Genomic DNA, 18,877 nt, shown 5'->3' on the forward strand with positions numbered 1-18,877 from the left:
AGCCTACCAGGGTGAACCTCCGAGGTACAAGCCTCCCTGAAGGCTTAACTAATTATGGAAAATGAATAGATTTGTGATTTTAGTTCAAATTCCAAGAAACTAACCATGTGCTGCTATGACTCAAGACAAATGCCTCATGAAACTTTATATGAACATTTGATTGAATGTATTAACCTTGTTTCATCTTCCTTACAGCCATGGCAGTAATATCTGCTAACATGCACTTCTGTCTCATTAACTGACTCCTGGTACAATATAAAAGTGTCTGGCATGCTGCTGAAAAAGCTGAGCTTGACAAGACTCTGTTAGGAGGATTTAATATCCTAACCTGATTAAAATGCTGCAGGCCAGCTGAAACAAACCTTTGGTTGCAAAGGTTTGTTTCAGCTGATGGTGGTCGGTTTATTCTGCAAACGACGCAACATGATGTTTGTCCAGGTGACTCCGAAAGGATTTCATGTTTGACACACTTTTAACGTTTATTTTCCAATTATATTAATCGACGTTGTTGCAAATCATAGCCCAAACAATGACAATTATGAAGCTTTTTTTTTCCCCCTGACTCTTCATAAATTAGACAATCATTCCGCCTTGCGTTAAAGATGTTTGCAGTCTTGCGACGTTCACGTATTCTCGCCAAACAACAAGCTGCTCTGGCTCAACAAAGTTTTAATCTCTGTGGGTGAATTGAAAGTGTTTGAGGTTATTTCCTCATTTCATTTCAGCCTACGTGAGACGCAAATCAATAACTGCCCCGGAGCGATTCTCGCAGGAATGGAAGCATAAATTAACATGTGCAACACAGAACAATAATTAGTAATTGTTTGTGATCCAAGGGTCTTACCTCAATTACTGTGAGGAGATTGCTGTAATGTGGTCTTCTATACAATTACAGCAATATAAGTGCTATTTGTGCATATTTTCAAATTATTATTAGTCCTAAAGGTTAGCAGTGGAGTCGGCAACCCTGCACATAAAGAAAATGCCTCTAACTACATAATTGAAACAAAGCGTTTTCTTGCATTGACATGACTTGATTCTCCCACTTTTTGTTGTTTTGTCAAGAAACGATCATTTTTCAATGTATTGTTTTGTTAAAATCAACTATTTTGGCCCACATTTGAACTCTGAGAGCAGGGCCTCAAGCAGCAGTTCTTGCTATTGCTTCACTTTTATTCATCACTAATCTAAATGCACATGTGCTCCCTCACCAGCTGTTGGCTGCTGAAATCTTTATAAATTGCAGCACCATTCTTGTGCAAAGGTGATTAAATAGGTATTGTATATTAGCATAGTCTGAGCTGTTATTATTCCTAGAGTTTATGCCGTGGTGAAAGTTGGCCAAAAACCCAGCAACGAAAATTAAAGCATAGCCACATCTTACTTCCACGAAGGGTCTATGAAGTTCAAGTGATGAATTATTCATTTTAACAACTCCTTTTTTACCCCTTAAGAAAAATTAATTCAGGACTTTTCTCAGTTTTCAAGCTGCTATAATTAAATATTAAAATCTGAAATTTCAGCACTGCCAACTTGCCAACCATGACCTTCTGATTTGGTATTTATTCATCACACTTTTGTGGAGATACTTGATCATTTTAACTCCTATTGCGTTACGTTTACCAGTCAATTCATTAGCATCATTGTGAAATGATGGGTTGCTATTTTTTTTTTCATCTGAAGAAGCGATTATAGCATTTCCATTTAAGAAAGCATTAATACAGAGCAGGACAGGAATAAAGCAGCATTTCCTGTTGTTCCGTTTTTATGAATGAACTAGCTTTACAATTACAGCACAGCTAGAGCTGCTAGAGAAACTTAGAAAAGCATCAGCTTTAAGCTTCCAAAAACAAGTTGCTTTGGAAATTGTGGGATTTTTGATGGTTAGGGGTGCACCGATTTATCAGCCAGGAAATTTGCGGGTGCTGATTTCCTTAATTTTGAGAGATCGGTGATCGGCCGATACTTGAATGTAAAGCCGATCTCATCTACCTCTGCCAAGGTCTAAAAATCAACCTCTGTTGTCTTCTGCTCTGCCTTTAGAGAGGTTTGACCGACAGACCGACCCACCTCGTCATGCCTGCATGTTAGCAGTTAACAACAGTCACCCTAATTTTGCCAACTCAGCGACTTTCTTGCTATATTTAGTGATACTTCATACAAACAAGTTTGGTATTGGCCAAACTCGGAATCGGCAGACGGGGTTTTTTAAAGATCGGCAATGTGCAATTGGCCAAAAAACTGCAACCAGTGCACTCCTACTTATGGACCATTTGTTCATTTTTGCTATGTCACAAGATTTAGACAAATAATTATTACACTGTGTGCTTAATATTCTAAATTAAAATATACCATCACCATGTTAGTACTCTTCAGAAATACTTTCATGGTACCACATAAATTTTGGTTCATATTAGCATAAAAGCATCACAGAGCTGCTTCAGATTTGTTCGCTGCACATCCAAGAGATTAATCTGTCGCTAAATCTAATATGGTCGCCGAGCATAAAGACCGCATTGAGAGTGATTCCACCTTCGTAATGGTCAACTTTAACAGCAGAAACAATGACAATCACTTCCAGGTGAGATAGAGTGACTCATGATTTACTCAAACTTTGGGAACAGTTAACACAGACTTTGATCAGTTCAACAGACAATGCTCCACAACATTTCCTCCACATGTGCAGCTGGGTTGGACTCACCCAAAAAGGCTGAAAAGAAATAAAATAAAATAAAAATCCACAGCAGTCTGAGAGAGCTGAGACATGAAATTTAAATCTCAACCGGATCAAGTAAAGAGACAATCTAAATAAACGGAAGGAATGTGTTCATCCTGCTTCCAGACACTTTGGGATGGATTTGTAAAGCGTTTATAAAAACTACATTCTATGAGTGGAGAGCATTTTGTAGCAAAAATAAACAGCTGATTCAGTCATTTTCATTTGTCAAAGTTGAGTTGTGAAATGATGATTGAGGCTTTAAGGCAGTTAAATTATAAACTTAAAAAAATAAAAAATAAAATAAAGACACGGACCAAAAGTATGTCCATGTGTCAATTAAATGTTTAAATGCTGAAGTTATTCTTACAGGGCCTAGCAAACAAATGTAGACACTTTAAATGTTTTCAAATGTAGGAACTTTACAACCACTGACTTCAATTTGTTTGGTTATTATTTTAAAATAGACCAACACAAAGATGTCCACAACTGTGAAGAGGAAAGTGAATGGTGGTATTCCCAAGGGATTCACCCTGTTGGATAAATGATTTGCTGCAAAATCCTCGTTACGTCTCTGCTAACTGTTCTTATTATTGCCAAATAGCTCAACCTCAATCATATTCGATGGAGACGATCTAAGAGCATCAATTTTCAAGTCTTGCCACATAATTCCAGTCAGCTTTAGGTCTTGACTTTGACTGGGCCATTCTAAAACATCTCTGTGCTTTGAATGTCCTACATTGACCGCCATTCAGCTCCTCATTAACCATGACCAAATCCTTCTACCTGCTAAATCTAAATAGCATGATGCTGCCACTACCATGTTTGACAGTGGGTATGGTGTACAGAGGTTAGATTTACCCTTTTACGTCCAGGTCAAAAAGTTAATTTCTGGAATAAGTTCCAACTCTATGTATAGGGGACCTAACAAGGCTAAATGAATAAGTCTTTAATTTCTGATATTTTTGGTTTAAAATTTTTAAACTATGCATGGTTTTCCTTCTACTTCACAATTATGTGCTCCTTTGAGTTGGTCCCCAAAACGCAATTAGGTTTTTGGCTGCAATGTGACACAGTGTGTAAAACTTCAGGGGTGTGAATGTTTTTGGTTATTTTGTTTTGTTTTGTTTTGTTTTTTTGCAAAGGCCTTAAAAATTAATGAGGATCGCTACGGATTCAGGAGATCAGTGTAACAGATATGTTGAGAGGAACTGACATCATTCCGCTCCCATCTCACTTTTCATCTCCTCCACGCCTCTGAAATGCGCCGCCAGCTCCCTCAGCACGGCTGTCCTGCCCAGGTGGTCGTTCCTCCGCTTCTCCATGATCACGTCCTCCAAGCTCTGAAACTCCAACACGTGGGATTGTTTGTCCGACACGAACACCTTCAGCCTGTAGGGCTGCTTGCCGATCCGGATCTCCCCGCCCATCTTGAACTCCCTCTTGCCGAACCTGCACCAACTGGCGAAGCTCTCCGAGTTCCTCCAGCTCAACTCCCGGTCCTTCAGCCCCACCTGCTCCATCGCGTTCTGCACCACCACTTCTGCGCACAGGGGCTTCAGTTTGTACCAGTCGTTCACGATCCGACACCTCCTCCCTTGGCTGGCGTCGGTCAGAAAGCTGTTTTTAATCTCGGCTCTGTGCAGGTGCACCACCTGGAAGTCCCCGACGTACACGGCCCAGTGCGGGTACTGACCCGTGGCCACGAACTCCACCAGGTCCCCCGCCTTGCACTTGTTGAGCAGGTTCTCCGGGGAGTAGACCTCCAGGTTTGCGCACTTCGCGCTCTTCTCATAGATGCACTCCTCTCTGTTGTAGACAGCGCACTCCACCTCGTCGCGCTGGTCATAGTTTTTCTCTTCCTCGTTTGCGCGTTTTTCTCCGCCATCCACCACGCATCCGTCCTCCAGCTCGTCGTCGTCGCTTGAGAAGATGTAAGACACTCCGATCCGCGGACCGTCGTCCGTGTCCACGCCGTTCGGGTCCACCGTCGGGACTTCTGCATAACTTAGATGTGACAGCCTGTCCATCTGGTTTCCCATCCTGCTGCTTTACCTGGCAGCAGCCTGACTGTGTAATCCGACGCCGAGGGCTGTTACCGATCACCTCCCATCGCAGCCATCTGTCAGGAAACCGCGCTGCTCGAAACTTCCACCGTCGGACAGAGTTAGACCCAGATTACGCATAAGAATTGAGGGAGAGCCCCTCGGCGCCCCATCAACAAGTTGGGGTCTAGGAGAGAATGCAAAGTGGTTTTTAGAGTCGGCCACCAGAGCAGGCACGCAGGTGTAACCCGGTGGTTTTCCTGCGTAAAGTTCCTGTAAAATGTTAAAAAAAAAGCCCTCCAAAAATAAGTACAGATTGCGTGTTTTAATCCAGCGGTGCGCACAGAGCGGCTGGTCCGGCCGCCTGGCGTCGGGACCGAAGGCGGATCTGATCTGATGACGACTCGGTATGTGAACAGCGACGCTCTCGTGCAGGACGCTGCTTCGCCTTTAAAGCGGAAATGCGCGTAAATTTCCTCCTCGGGTCTTTGCACAGCTGCTGCTGTCTGAACAGGCGGTTGATGGAGTTTAAATACACCGTCAGCAGTAAAAGGAACATTCACATGTTTGATTTTGGTAACATATTTTTTTTGTTTATATCGCGTACTAGTTATTTGGGGGAGTTTATTGTTGCACCACAAGAATAACTTTGGAGGCTTTTTGCAGCATTGTGTTACAAACAAATACAAACAGATTTCACATTTTGCATCTGATGTAAAATATTTGTTTTTAAAGTAATGGAAATAGTTATTAGTGTGGCATAAAACTGGATTCTGCGGATACAACTTTTTCTTAAAGGTGGTGTTTGTTTCATTTACTTTGGCTAAAATGAAACACTCCTCCACAAATCTTTGATCATTCAACCATGTGAACCTTTCGGAAAGTGGCAGATTTCCTGTAAAAGATGTCTAAAAGTTATAAGAACACCCTGCTCCACTATCAGCAACTAAGTACAAAGGCAAAGGTTACATTTAGCTTTGTGTTAAAACAACACAATACAATACATACAAACAATACATAGACACCGATTTGTAACAACTAGTCCCTCTAGTTTTCCACACAAATTAAATTAGCAGTTTTTCCAAGTTTTTTTTTCGTATAATTTTTATTTTATAGTCATTCTGTACTAGTTTTTTTTTATTTCCTTTTGTCATTTTTGTCTTGTCATACCTAAATCCAACAGCTAACCACTAGCTAATTATGCTAGTAAAGTTAGCCTGGCTTCAGAATCCATCTAATGTCTGTAACTGCTTCTTGTTGCAGGCATAAGGTGGAGCCGGTGTTCTGGGTGAGAGGCAGGTTACACCCTGCTCAGGTCGCCAGTCAATCACAAAGCAACACACACACACACACACACACACACACACACACACACACACACACACAAAGCAAAGGTAATATAGCGTCTATTCTGTCACCTTCAAGCACTCTCTGTGGCCCCCTGCTGGCCTTGGGCCTCTAGCAGAGTTGTAGTTGAGTAATGCCACGGTCCACAACCATCCATTTTTTGTTGGTTTAATTTATTGTTCATTTTAGATGCGTTCTAACAACTTTATTTAGCAGTTCTGTGATGAAAATGTCACCGTAAAAAATATACATTCTTGCGATCTGGACGCTGTCTGTGTAGTAGCAACCGAAGCTGCACAGTCATTTCCTCCCTCGCAGTCTCCCACTGAGTCCATAATGTCTCCATTAGGTTTGTAGTGCCTCATGGCCTGCCTGTTCTTCTCAGTCATGAGCTATTTTACCCTCATATCATATCCCACAGGTGGCGAAGGAAAAATGTCTGCTCGGCATGTTGCACGGTGACACGACTGCACCGTCGAAGAAGCCGTGACAACATCTGTGCCGGAAAATGGTGTTGAGGGAGACGTAGAGCAGCTGATGGGCGTTGAAAGAAAGTGGAAACAAAACAAATGTTCATGAATTCAAAGAGGCAGAGGCAGAGTTTGACTCCTGAGATCTGCAACCATTAGAAGGTTTATCTACAAATCAAGGTTACCCAGTGAGGTTGTCTGTTCAGCCCAAACGTGCAGAGAGGCCTCCGCAAGCACTCGTACTCATCAGATGGGCAAGATGGCCTCTAAGCAACGACTTCTTAAGACGATCAGATGAGCTCTTTCATTCAATGCCTTGCGAAAGAAGCTACGATGCTTCTTTCGCATGTGGTTCAACAGTTGTTCATGTTGAACCACTAACTTTAGCATATTTTATTTGAATTCTGTGAAATAGACCAACAGATTGGAGCGTAAAGTACAACATCCAGGACACATAGTTAAAAAAAACTTCTGGAAGGCGTGGTGTGCATTTGGGTTCAATCTCTTCGAGGCTGTTGAAGTATTTTTTGCTGCAATTCCAGCCACACACTTTGGAGTATGTCTCCACCAGCTTTGCACTTGTAGAGACCGACAGTGAAGGCTACAACCTGAAATGTGATGGTCTGCTAATGAAGTTGCTTTCTAGTATTTCTGTTGTTGCTGGAGTCTTCATCTCAACAGATCTTTGTACCATCTCCATTGACCTTGGGAGTCCTTCACCACCTGTAGGATATGATATGAGGGTAAACAGAAAGACCTTGCAAGCTAACTTGCGATTCTTTCCTGGCAAGTTAGCTTAAAACCCCATTCAGATTGGATGGAGAGTGTCCGTGAACATCGGTTTTTAAGTCTTGGCACAGCTCACCATTTGGCGAACAAGCATCAGTCAACTTAATATAAGTTTTCCTAGCTTTAAAGTTAAAAACAACAGTAGGCCTGAAAGTCAGCACTGAGAGAGGTTATGTGCAGCATCGCAAACTGATACTGATGCAACATGAAACAAGAGAAGATCATCCACTTCTGCTTTCCTTTACACTGATGTAAGAATGACAAAGCAGCTATATTCACTGTGCAAGAGCCAGCATAATTTCACCATTCGCTCTTTGTACGAGCCTCGGCTCCGTTTTTTTTTTTTTTTTAAACACACTGTGTGATTTTATTCTCTGTTTTTCTTTTTATTTCTTCACTGCCTTTCCTTTTGCTTCAGCACGAAATCATGCCACATCTCTGTCTGACGGTGGGAGTCAAAAGTAACAAATCTGCTGAATAAATTCAGCCGGTTGTGTCTTTGCGGAGCCGACGAGGGCTCACGTCGGCTGGAAACGTGTTGGGGAAACAAACCTTCAGAGCGGTGACATGCAGCACATTTGACCGCTTCTCAGAGCGCCATATCCTCAGGTGGCGTGACCCACTTTACCCTCCCGGATTGCCTCCTGTGGTATCACTCTAATTTGTGGAGCTGGGAAATTGGTGAAGCGGGGAAGGCCTGGGAGATGCAGCCAATTAGTCTGGGCTGCACCTGTCCAGTCGGTGGCACAGCAATCTAGAGATGCACACCTGATCTGGTTTTTTTTTTTTTTTTTTTTGCAAAAAAAAAAAAGTGTGATTTTGTTGTTTTTCAGGGTCCTTGCATGCTTCTACTGCACTGTGTTTATAAACACTTCATCAGTTCTAGCTGGAGACAGAAATTCTAAGAAGCATGTTTTTTTTATAAAAAAAAAAAAAACCTTGCTAAAGCTAAGATCTAAAATATTAAAATGAATAATAAAATTAAATCTAAATATATGGATGCATAAAATAATCATGTGAATAAGTTAAATATTGATCCCAACTAAACAAAAATCAGCATTTAAGTCAAACTGGTATCTAAAGACGCTAATGCATCACAGCAATTAGGTGATCATTAAAAATATTTGTATTTATCAAATTAAACTGAAAAAAAACTGCCTGTTTTTTATGCCTGTGGAAAGGCTATGAAATTTTTAAGAAGAAAAGAGAAAGGGAGCACTTGAGTAATCTAAATTGTAATAAGAGGAACTTTTTATTAAAGTACCATCACTGCCTGAAAATAGACACGGTTTACTCCGCCAGTGTTCTTTAGGCGATGAGTATTCTTGGTAACATTTTTTAATTTAAAAAACAAAGTACAATCAAATATAAGCCTGATATATTTTATTTTAATTGTATAGTTCTCTCTTAATGTAAGTTTCTCTGTCTTTCTCTGAAGGTTATTACCATTATTAACTTCAGTTTTATCCCGATTGATCCTAGATTCACAATATATGTTTGAATTAAAAAGTGCAGGTAGTCAAAATTGCATGATCACGTAAAGCTGGGAACCATTAGCACAGCTTTGGACGATCCCAGCATTTCTTAGTTAAAATGTGTAGTCGGGCCTAAAATAGAGTCAATAGAAACTGCATATCATTTTATAATGTTTATTGGCTGAGTTTTTCATACTTACAGAAAATGTCACATTTAATTTGAACCACTTTAGTTCAGTGCCAAATGCTGCTCTTATAACCTTTAAAATTAAAGCTGAAGTGATTAACAAGTAATACTTTCTCTGTGCTACGATTCGATATGAAACCAGATAGATTTTTAAAATATATATATATTTCTTGTGGTCAGGACATGTCGCTTATTAAAAACAAGTTTCTCTAAAACCTTGATTGAAAAAAAATAACAGACTCAAAGTCGGCCTGCAGTTTCCTAAAAGCATGGAGGCATCGAGGTTACCTCTCTTAAAAGTGGTGCTAAAGAACACATTCGAAGATAATTACTCTCAGCGTTCAGCCAGTTTTTCTCCAAAAAGCCCAAGAAGGATAGTGTATGCTTAAGGCAGATGGATGGAGCATCCGGACCGCTGCGGCTTGAGGACCATCTGTTCCAACGAGATGGGAAAACAGCCTGAAATAACGCAATGTGACTCCATCAAGACAAACAAAAAAACGACCCAACACACCGTCATGGAGGAAAATCTCAGTCTTATTACATATTTATTTATATTCTCACGTACTTTTTACATATTTATTTCTGATCATATGTATATGAAGAAGAGGATGTAGGTAGAGCGTAGTAAAGGAATGTCATTTCTCCCCTTTTTTTAAACCCATTTATTCAGAAGGGTGTTTTCTTTTTAAGTCAATTATATGCACACTCCCCATAAACAAGCTACAACAAAGATTTTTTTTTTCAGCCAACATATAAAACTATCATTTTTAAACACCTAAGATAGATGAATAACTAGGGGTGAAAATGATAAACTGCAACAAACAGCCATGATCTGTAGATGTGTGTGTGTGTGCGTGTGTGTGTGTGTGTAAAGGGTCATTTTCACTGGTAAAGATTTGAGGTGATGTGTACATTACACACGCATACACAACATACACACAACAGTTTCTACACAGCTATCATGCTTCAGCAGGACCTCGTCTCAAGTCCGTTTATTTTTTTTTTATATATATTTCTAACTTCCACAAGTGGCTCAAAAACTGCAAAGGGGAAATTCCTTCAAAAATAAAGTCAGCTTCATGAGTTTACACATTTCTAAATGCAGGGAGGAAAAAGAAACCGCACTAAGGATTCATGAAGAGGAAAAACCCGACACATCCTGAGCCAAATGACGTCTCAGGTGAAGCCGGGGCAACGCACTGGCATTTCCATTTCTGAACCACAAAACAAAACAAAACAAAAACATGTTTCCTTTTTTCAAGACTACAAGCCCATTTTTTTCCTCCTCAATTGAAGATGGTGTGAACAGAATCGCTCAGAGCGCACAATCACACACAAGCTGGAGTTCATCGAGAGAGAGAAGGAGGTGTAGTGGTAAGTCATCAGACTTACAGATGAATCTCAATAAATTACAGTATCGTCAACAACTTCATCGACTGACTCAGCACAAAAAGTGAAAGTCGTGTTATAAAGACTCATTACGTTTATGTCAAACATCTAATTCAGTTATTGTGTTGATTACAGCTGAGAGCTTTGCTTCTCAGAAAATCAGAGGAAATAATACATGTCACACATTAAATAATTACATAATGAGAACATATTGATGGAAAGTTTAGTGGAAGGAAAAAAGCCTTCTTTTTTTTTTTAATCAGGTTTTAAGTTAGTCTACCAGAAACTTTTATGCACTTCATACTTTCCCTCTGCTGATGAGCTTTGAATACATGATGACAGACAAAAAGGTGCTATTAAAGCATCCTGGGTAAATAGCCTCCAAGCCATGCTGCAGCAATTTATGGAAAAGAAGAACCAACCAAGTTTTGGTCTCACTTGCATATTCTGTACTGAAAACTCATCTAAATTGTTGGGTCTCACTTCCATCTTGATATTCAGCCATGGGTTTCAGGTCAGGGTAGTTTGGTGGCCCATCAAGCACATTGATATTGCCATTAAGCCAGTTATTGGTTATGTGTGAGAAAATGAAACGTTCATCTCCAAATAGCTTTCAACAAATTATGAAGGTCCTTACATCCAAATCCTCTCAAGGCTGAAGTTTTCCTTTTTGCTACTGTTTTTTAACCACACTTTTTTGTCCCACTCAACTTTCCATTAATATTCTCAAATTCAGCACTTTGAACAACCAGCTTATATAGTGATGAGCTTCTGTTGCTTGCCCTCCATGATTGTGTCTGATACAACATAACATTTCTTATTAGTCTTATGTAATATTCTATAAGTTTAGGTTTTGTTATCAGTCAAAATTAACAGAAAATAAACAATTAAAATGTGGTCTGGGTTCACTGAATACAGAAGTTTCATATTTTAAACGAAATTGCTAAAATACATGAACTTTTAAGATGATATTCCATTTATTGAGATGCACCTGTAACCTTTGCTTCTCCAAATCAGTGTGACATGCAAATTCCAGCTCAAACAGGAAAGGCAGGATGCTTGTTATGCTGTGCTATTAACTGTGGTTGTGTGTATTCAGATAAATGTACAGAAATCATTAAAAAAAAGGTCAAAAAGCAAAGCAAATGAGCAGGTTTGATCCCAGGCCTGAGCTCTTTAGATTGGCTGATTTCAATAAAGGCAACAAATAATTTTCAAAAAAAATCATTACAAGAAAAAGAAAATGTCTTTGGTGCTCTCAATTGTATATATATAAAAAAAAAACAGAACAAATAAAAAGCAGAAGTTCCTCAAATGCCCAGTCAATTCTTAACATGTTCGTTTCAATGAATAAACATTTCCTTCCGTAAACAAGAGCTCTAAAACATTAATGTGCACTACAACCGATCCTACTTTTAAAAATAAAAGAAAGGACATGACATTTATTTATCCACAGGTTTAAAACAAATCCTGCACAGTGCAATTAACATATGTTTCCCCATTATTGATCACAAATAACAAGGGGAGGAATTTCTTCTTTTTCTTTTCTTTTTTTTTTTTTTAGGGGTTGTTGAATTGTGCAACACCATCATGCATTGAATCAGTGAACGTGAGACGAGACAAAGAAGGATTCAAACTCAGCTGGTAAGTCCAAAAGCTTGGTCCTACAATATAATGCATATAGTTTAAATTGTTCCTGAAGAAGTCTGGGGTTCATCTGGGTCACTCAACTTAAGAAACAAAACCAGAACCAACTGGGGGATGGGAATGAGGCTAAACAAAGCAACAAGCTTTTCCAGGTTCGAAGCCGTTCACCTGCGTCATTGTTTTATGTTGGGATTATAGCACCACTCCAACGGCTAACGCTGCCTTCTTAGGAATGCAAGGAACCACGCAGGAAAACAACAAAAAGGAGGTGGGTACTAGTGTTGATGGAGGATGCTTCCTCTTACAGTGGATAAACAATAAAGAGCTGATGGGGTTCATTTTCCCCCATCAGCTCGACAAGAATGTCGACGGCGTTTCCTTGTGAGCACGTATGAAGATGCAGAGTTGGACCACTTTTAAGAGATGTCCTCAGCGAGATGTGATGTGACTTTGCCAAGAAAAGAAGGGAGGGGGAAGAAAAAAGGAGGGGTGGTCCATTTTCACTGAGAAGTAATGTCCTCGTGGACAAACCGCACCTGGTTTTATGAGGGCTGGTCCTTCTGCAGAGACGAGATGTCCAGAGGGGGAGGGGCGCGGCCGCTCCACTCCTTCAGCTGTCCGTCCTTGAAGAGGAGGTTGATGGAGGGCAGAGGGACGCCGGACTCAGCCGGCGGCTGGCTGAGAGGGTTCGACACGCCGCTGTCCGGGTCGGACGGCTGGCCGCCGTCCTGTCAATGCAGGGCAAAGTTCACGGCTGAGAACACCAGTAGGGATGTGTGCCTCACGGAGACTGGTTCAAGGTTTAATGGATCTATATTTAACACGTCACCAATCGACACGATTGCATGCAGAGTCTTCTGCAGTAAATCACCTTCATTTGATCTAAAATCTCTAATATGTGCAGGCAACATGGCAAGAGTATCTTATTAAAGAACATTAATCAGCACAAAAAGCCATAGCACATAAGGAAAAGAGAGAGTTTCAGTCAGGTAATATTTTTAAGCAATGTTCAGCTGCATTTTCACCAACGTGCATCAAGTTTAACTGTACATTAAATATGCAATTTCAAAAAACTGTTTAACTGACTACATAAAATCTAGTTTATGAGGCTAAAAGAAAAAGGGACAAGAAAACTGATGCATCTGAACAAGAGCATAGAATTTACCATATAGATAATATTAATTTCACAATCTGATATTATCATAATTGTCACTTTTCCCTACAGATAACTAGATTGGAAGCTTACAGGGTATGTGCAATCATGCACATAGATACAATAGATTTCCTTTATGCTTCTGGTTCTGCTGCACATTTTAATCACAAGGTTTCATTCAGTTAAAAAACAAACTTAAATGCAGCCATTACCTGCCTTTCTTAATTGTTTATCATGGTCGCCTTATTATTTTGGGATCTTTCAATAGTTGGAAACTTTACATGAAAATTAAAAAGAATTTATGGGAATAAAAAGGAAGAATTTGTCCATAAATTCCGGCTCTATATTTTTGCTGGACAATGTTTTTTTTTTCCCATTTCGGCTCAAACTAAAGAAAAGGGGACTAAGAGCTCTTACCTGGAACGAATGAACAAAGCTCAGCACTTTCAGCGATAGCTTTCGGCTTGAGTGAAGAAGCTCCTGAAGGCTGAAAAAGCAACAACAAAACTCAAGTCTAGCAGCACAACTCTTTTCAAAACGCTTCGTCCAGAAGTGACAGAGACTTTAGGTTTTACCTTTCATTGCTGCAAAGCTTGTGTGAGGCAATCTTTCGACACACTCTGCGGTTGAGCTCGGAGCTGAAGAGGGGCATGCCGAAGCACAGTTCAAGAGGGACCCACTCGTCTTCAGATGAAAGAGCTGAGAAAAGAGATTGGCGAGGAAGAAACAAGATGAGACGCTCAAAAGAAAGGCCTGGTTTTGAATTCAGACACCGCCACTTGTCACGCTGCATCCCCAACTGTCCGACCCCTTTCACACGTCCTCTAACTCTCAAAAAAAAAAAAAAAAAACTCAGTAAATACTTGCAAATATTTTTAAGGAAACATAAAATGCACCTACAGTCTGTCTTTCCTTTTCCCTCGCCGTTCTCTTCGGTCACGAGCTCAAATGATTCGGTGCTGCCGTTGGTGTCCAGGCCTCCGCCTAGATGGGTTTCTCCTGGAGCGCAAACAACAAATAAAGACCAACGGCAGCTTTTGCAATCATTTACTACATTTCTGTGAGCCAACAATGGAGAATTATTAAAATTTGGTGGATTTAAAGCAGGAGTGAGATTCAGTCCCAAAGGGCTAAGAATGTTTCTTCCATTAGCAAAAACTATCACCATAAAAAGCACACAATTAAGCAGACAAGCAGCGTAATTAAACTGGACTACGAGGAATATTTATCTGATTTGCACCATTAGTGCCACTGGCTGTACCAAGCGAGGACATTGCAGCTAATTTCACAATAACTCTTGTCTGTTAAACAGCCAGAAAGATGCATTCGTACCTCTGCACTCGGCGCTGTCGCTGGTCCTGCGACGGTGCCTGTTGTTGGAGTTCAGCATGGTGACGTAGCCACACTGGTGCTCCAGATCCACGTGCTCCTTCAGCTTCCGAAGCGCTTTGTGCACACACATGTTGGAGTAGGAGAACTCTGCGTGACAAGCAGACGTCGAGTATGAACGAGGCGTTCTGCTAGACTCGGGCTAGCAGAGTCTAGCAGGCAAAAGCTCCAAGTCTGGAGTATTTCACACAGACTGTACTTTCTCTTTTTGATATTAAACAGCATCAAATTGTTGCAGCAAAGAAAGAGATTGCAGTAATAAGCATGTGTGGACATCCTGACAGTGAAACTAGACACATGCTGATCCTATTGTTAGAAAACTAATCCGTCCATTTAAACCATCTTCACACAGGGTTAGAATTATGGGAGGTTGCTGCACCTCCAACATCAACTTCTGCTTTCTAGTCGATGACGTAACACGATGAATACTAGACAAATTAGAAGAACGATTTAACTAACACATGTGTGAGTTAGTTGGTTATTGCACTGCAGCTGCTACGAACCAAACCCAGATATCAACCAGAAAAACTAACAGAGTAGTAATAAATAAATCAATAAACTAGAGATGTGCCGATCAGGTTTTTTCCTCCCGATACCGATGCCGATCACCCATGAGGGCCGATCACCGATACCGATCACCGATACCGATCACATAATTATTTTTTTATTTTTTTTAATCATAAACACTACCGGTTACATTATGTGGAAAAAGGAACCATGCATTCACCTTAATTTAGACAAAAACTTGTTTTAATAACTTTTTTCAAGAAGAAAACTAAACAAAACAGGCATTGTGCAAATTGTACTGCTATTGATAATACTATCTTTAACAGACTGATAACATATGATGAAGGCTCTGAAGAGACTAAATAATGCAAAGAGCCAAAATAAAACCTCTCAACACTGCCAAGAAGTTCAAGTATAAAACTTAACATTCAAAGGCAAAAACAGGTTCCATACAATAAACAATCCAGATTTACTGAATGAAAACTTCCTGATAGCATGTCGGCTAGCTGATTACTGCTAGCTCTGATTGGCTGTTTCTGACTGAGCGGAGTAATTATGCAGATCAGGGAGGAGATCGATTATTTTTTTTTAGAGATTATCTGTCTCATGTTAGGTCAGTGAAAGTTTTAATACGTATGTAAAATTAATTTTTTTAAGTTAGATGCTGCAGCTTTAAGCAGAGGTTCGGTGTGAGAGTCACTACCAGGTGGAGCAGAAGCGAAACTCCGTCTGTGAAATATTACTACCTGTAGCGTAGCAGCGGTTCAACAGCGAGAGCAGAACCAGCGTCTTACATCGCAGCTCGAAGACTTAAATAATTTTGCGGGTTATTTGTTTAGCTTTCTGACCGTCATGCTAATCCGGGTGATTGTTTGTAGCTGTGCGCTGCTTTACCTGCTATCTGATCCTCCGTATGTCTTTTTTACTGCAGTGAGCCTCGATGTAGCCAAACTCCGTCAAGTATGGCATTGTTTTTATGTCGTATTAGCTTCGCTGTGTTGATGCATTTTGACCTGCTTCAATTTTCTGCCGCAACACGCAAACTTCCCCATTCACTCAGTGCGTTATAGTTCCACATCGCTTAGGATTTGTTGCTGCGCGTTTGCGCAGTGTGAAGGAAAGAGGAGACCAGCTGCACAGGCAGGTTGGAAATGAGATGATCGGTATCGGCAACAAGAGACAATGATCGCCGATCACCGATCATGCACTTTTTCACGAAAATCGGCCCGATTATGATCGGTGACCGATCGATCGGCACACCTCTACAATAAACCATTTGTATTGTTCATTATCTTCTTCATACATAACCCTAAAAGTGTGATACTTTCTAATCTCAGAGGCTATTTTCAAGGTATTTTAACCTCAGAGTAACACTAAAAACTGTTTTCATATAGCATAAGTAGCTATCTTTTTTTTTTTTTTTTTTTTAAAGTGCTATTTCTTCAACGTAAATGAAGCCATGTGTTTAAAAGATTTCATAACCTCACGCAGAAACTGACTCACCTCCCTTCAGATCCTCCTCGTCAAAAGGAAATGGGATATGAACGGTTTCTCCATGACCATGCATACCGTGACCCTGACGAACACACACAGACACACACAGTTTTATTTTAAACTCACCATGACTTGGTTAGAAAATTTCATCACATTGATGATTAGGAATTTTTACAAGACAGGGAAAAGTTAATAAATGAGTTGTCAAATTCATAAAACATATGACTTGCAAATGAAGCAAATTGGAACAAGGAAGTAAAGACTGTAAATCTTCAGGTAGTAAATATTCTGAGCCATGTAATTGGCCTTTTTTATGTTTAGCACAAAGTTATAAGGAGTGCTGCATTTGTAAAAGTAAAAATTGAACAGCAGCATCGTTTTCATATTAAGCACAGAGCTAAACTTCCTCATAAAAGTGAGAAATATTTCTTATTATTTCTATGGAGACAAAACATGAAGAAATCAGCTCCTGGCTGTGAGCTTTCTCGAATTTGAATGAAATTTTAGCCACCAGCATTTTTCATGACCGTAACCCTGTCCAATCACAGCTTTTGAAATTACAGTAAAACTGAAACCGGATTTACCTGGATTAGGACGGCAGAGTGCGTGAGAGCGTCATTCAGCATCGTCAGAACGTTGGATGTAGGGACGACACCGGGGTCATGACCCCAAGAGGTGATCAGCAGCCTGTCGTAGGCCTAAGGAAAGAAAAATTAATAAACCACTGATTCTTCTGCAACTATCAATGACTATTTAGAGTATCTATACAAAATAATACTAAAATCAATTATATGAACTCATGGTAAAACGAAAGTAATTTACAATGGCATTTATAATTAAACAAAAGGACCGAGTTGGCTGCTAAAGCTTCCAGTCTGTGTGATATGACTTGTGATCACAACAGAGAGCAGCTGAAATCTCACTGCCAAATTTTATGACATTAAAAACAAACCTGGGTGTTTCTATTGCAGCACATTTTTCTGTAGATTTTTCCCTGAACTCACTCAAATGGAACCCCAGTAAAATATACTGCTCAAAAAAATAAAGGGAACATTTCACTTTAATTTTGTGTGTGGCTCCAAATCCAGGCCTCCATTGGTTAATAAATTTGATTTCCATTGATGATTTTTGTGTGATTTTGTTGTCAGCACATTCAACTTTGTACAGAACAAAGTATTCAATGAGAATATTTCATTCATTCAGATCTAGGATGTGTTATTTGAGTGTTCCCTTTATTTTTTTTGAGCAGCGTATGTTTAACAATGAAACACAAATGAGCAATGTGTCACATCAAAACAGGGAACAGATGCTAGCATTAGCAGTTGGGGTAGCTACTCTGCACAAAAAACATCGTCAGAAGACTTAATGTGTCAAGTCAGATGTCTTTCTAGCATCACGTCGATATCGGAACAAGTAGCTCAGAGTTGGAGCAGAATGTTAAAGCAGTCCTGCAGAAACTCCAGCCATGAGTGCAGTAGAGACTGCGTTATCTGGAACGTCATTGGCGAGTTATGACGGACAAATTCACAATACCAACGTAGACTGTGTAACACTGACGAAACGTAGGGAGTTTTAATTCAGCACAGATTAAATTAACTTTAATCAAATAGCACACAGTGACTGTATCAGCAGTTGCCTTAAATGTATTTTCTTGAATGGCCAAAGTCGTGGAACAAACAAATGTTCTGATGTTAACTCCCGTAGTAAATAGTCCAGTTGTTTTTCATTGCGTTCACATCGAGGACTTCATTTGCATATCGCAGGTATTCAGCAGAGGATTTATGGTACCATTTTCTCTCTCGCTCTTTTCTCACACATTCCCAAGATCAAATTTCAAGCCAAACTGGAGGACATATATATTAGTTCACCGTGACGTATTATCAAAAAGGACTTGCTGCTTTATTAAGAAATGAAGGTTGTCGAGGACACAGGAGGCAGCGAATGATCCAATTACCTGCCTGTGATTGAAAGCAAGGTCACAACTTTAAAGGCACACCTGCCCGCAGCTCCTGAGAGCAGCTATTGTTTACCTTAACGTGAGACTTTTACTATCTGTCCCTTTCACCTTCTTGCTACCATTTTAACTCCCGTTTATCTGAACAACCATTAACCTGGGCTCACCTGGAAAATGTCTGGCAGCTTCCTGAGCCTGGAGCCCTTGGAGAGCAGCAGCGACGGCGGGCCTTGGCCCGTCACGTGGTACAGATACAGCTTGAACCAGATGGAGCTCACCTCAGGGATGGCTGGGCCAATGTGCTGCAGGAAG

General features: G+C 40.3%; 2 protein-coding genes across 3 annotated transcripts in view; both read right to left on the bottom strand.

The window, feature by feature from the left end:
- Nucleotides 1–2,582: 2,582 nt before the first annotated feature.
- Nucleotides 2,583–5,204, bottom strand: lratd2a (LRAT domain containing 2a). Its single transcript, XM_014988460.2, has one exon. The coding sequence runs from the start codon at nt 4,756–4,758 to the stop codon at nt 3,934–3,936; it is 825 nt and encodes a 274-aa protein (XP_014843946.1). The 5' UTR covers nt 4,759–5,204; the 3' UTR covers nt 2,583–3,933.
- A 4,344-nt stretch (nt 5,205–9,548) lies between these two features.
- Nucleotides 9,549–18,877, bottom strand: part of fam91a1 (family with sequence similarity 91 member A1) — a 28,017-nt gene continuing 18,688 nt past the window's right edge. For both annotated transcript variants that reach the window (XM_014988461.2, XM_014988462.2), the window contains exons 17-24: nt 18,733–18,867; nt 17,196–17,309; nt 16,621–16,693; nt 14,554–14,700; nt 14,122–14,220; nt 13,797–13,920; nt 13,639–13,708; nt 9,549–12,796 (exon numbers count right to left, since the gene is read on the bottom strand). In XM_014988461.2, coding sequence (XP_014843947.1) covers nt 12,611–12,796; nt 13,639–13,708; nt 13,797–13,920; nt 14,122–14,220; nt 14,554–14,700; nt 16,621–16,693; nt 17,196–17,309; nt 18,733–18,867 — 948 coding nt within the window. In that variant the 3' untranslated portion in view covers nt 9,549–12,610. The remainder of the gene's footprint in view (nt 12,797–13,638; nt 13,709–13,796; nt 13,921–14,121; nt 14,221–14,553; nt 14,701–16,620; nt 16,694–17,195; nt 17,310–18,732; nt 18,868–18,877) is intronic.

This window comes from Poecilia mexicana, unplaced genomic scaffold (assembly GCF_051168715.1).
Source record: "Poecilia mexicana isolate PSO_F unplaced genomic scaffold, ASM5116871v1 scaffold_11, whole genome shotgun sequence".
Taxonomy (NCBI): Eukaryota; Metazoa; Chordata; class Actinopteri; order Cyprinodontiformes; family Poeciliidae; genus Poecilia; species Poecilia mexicana.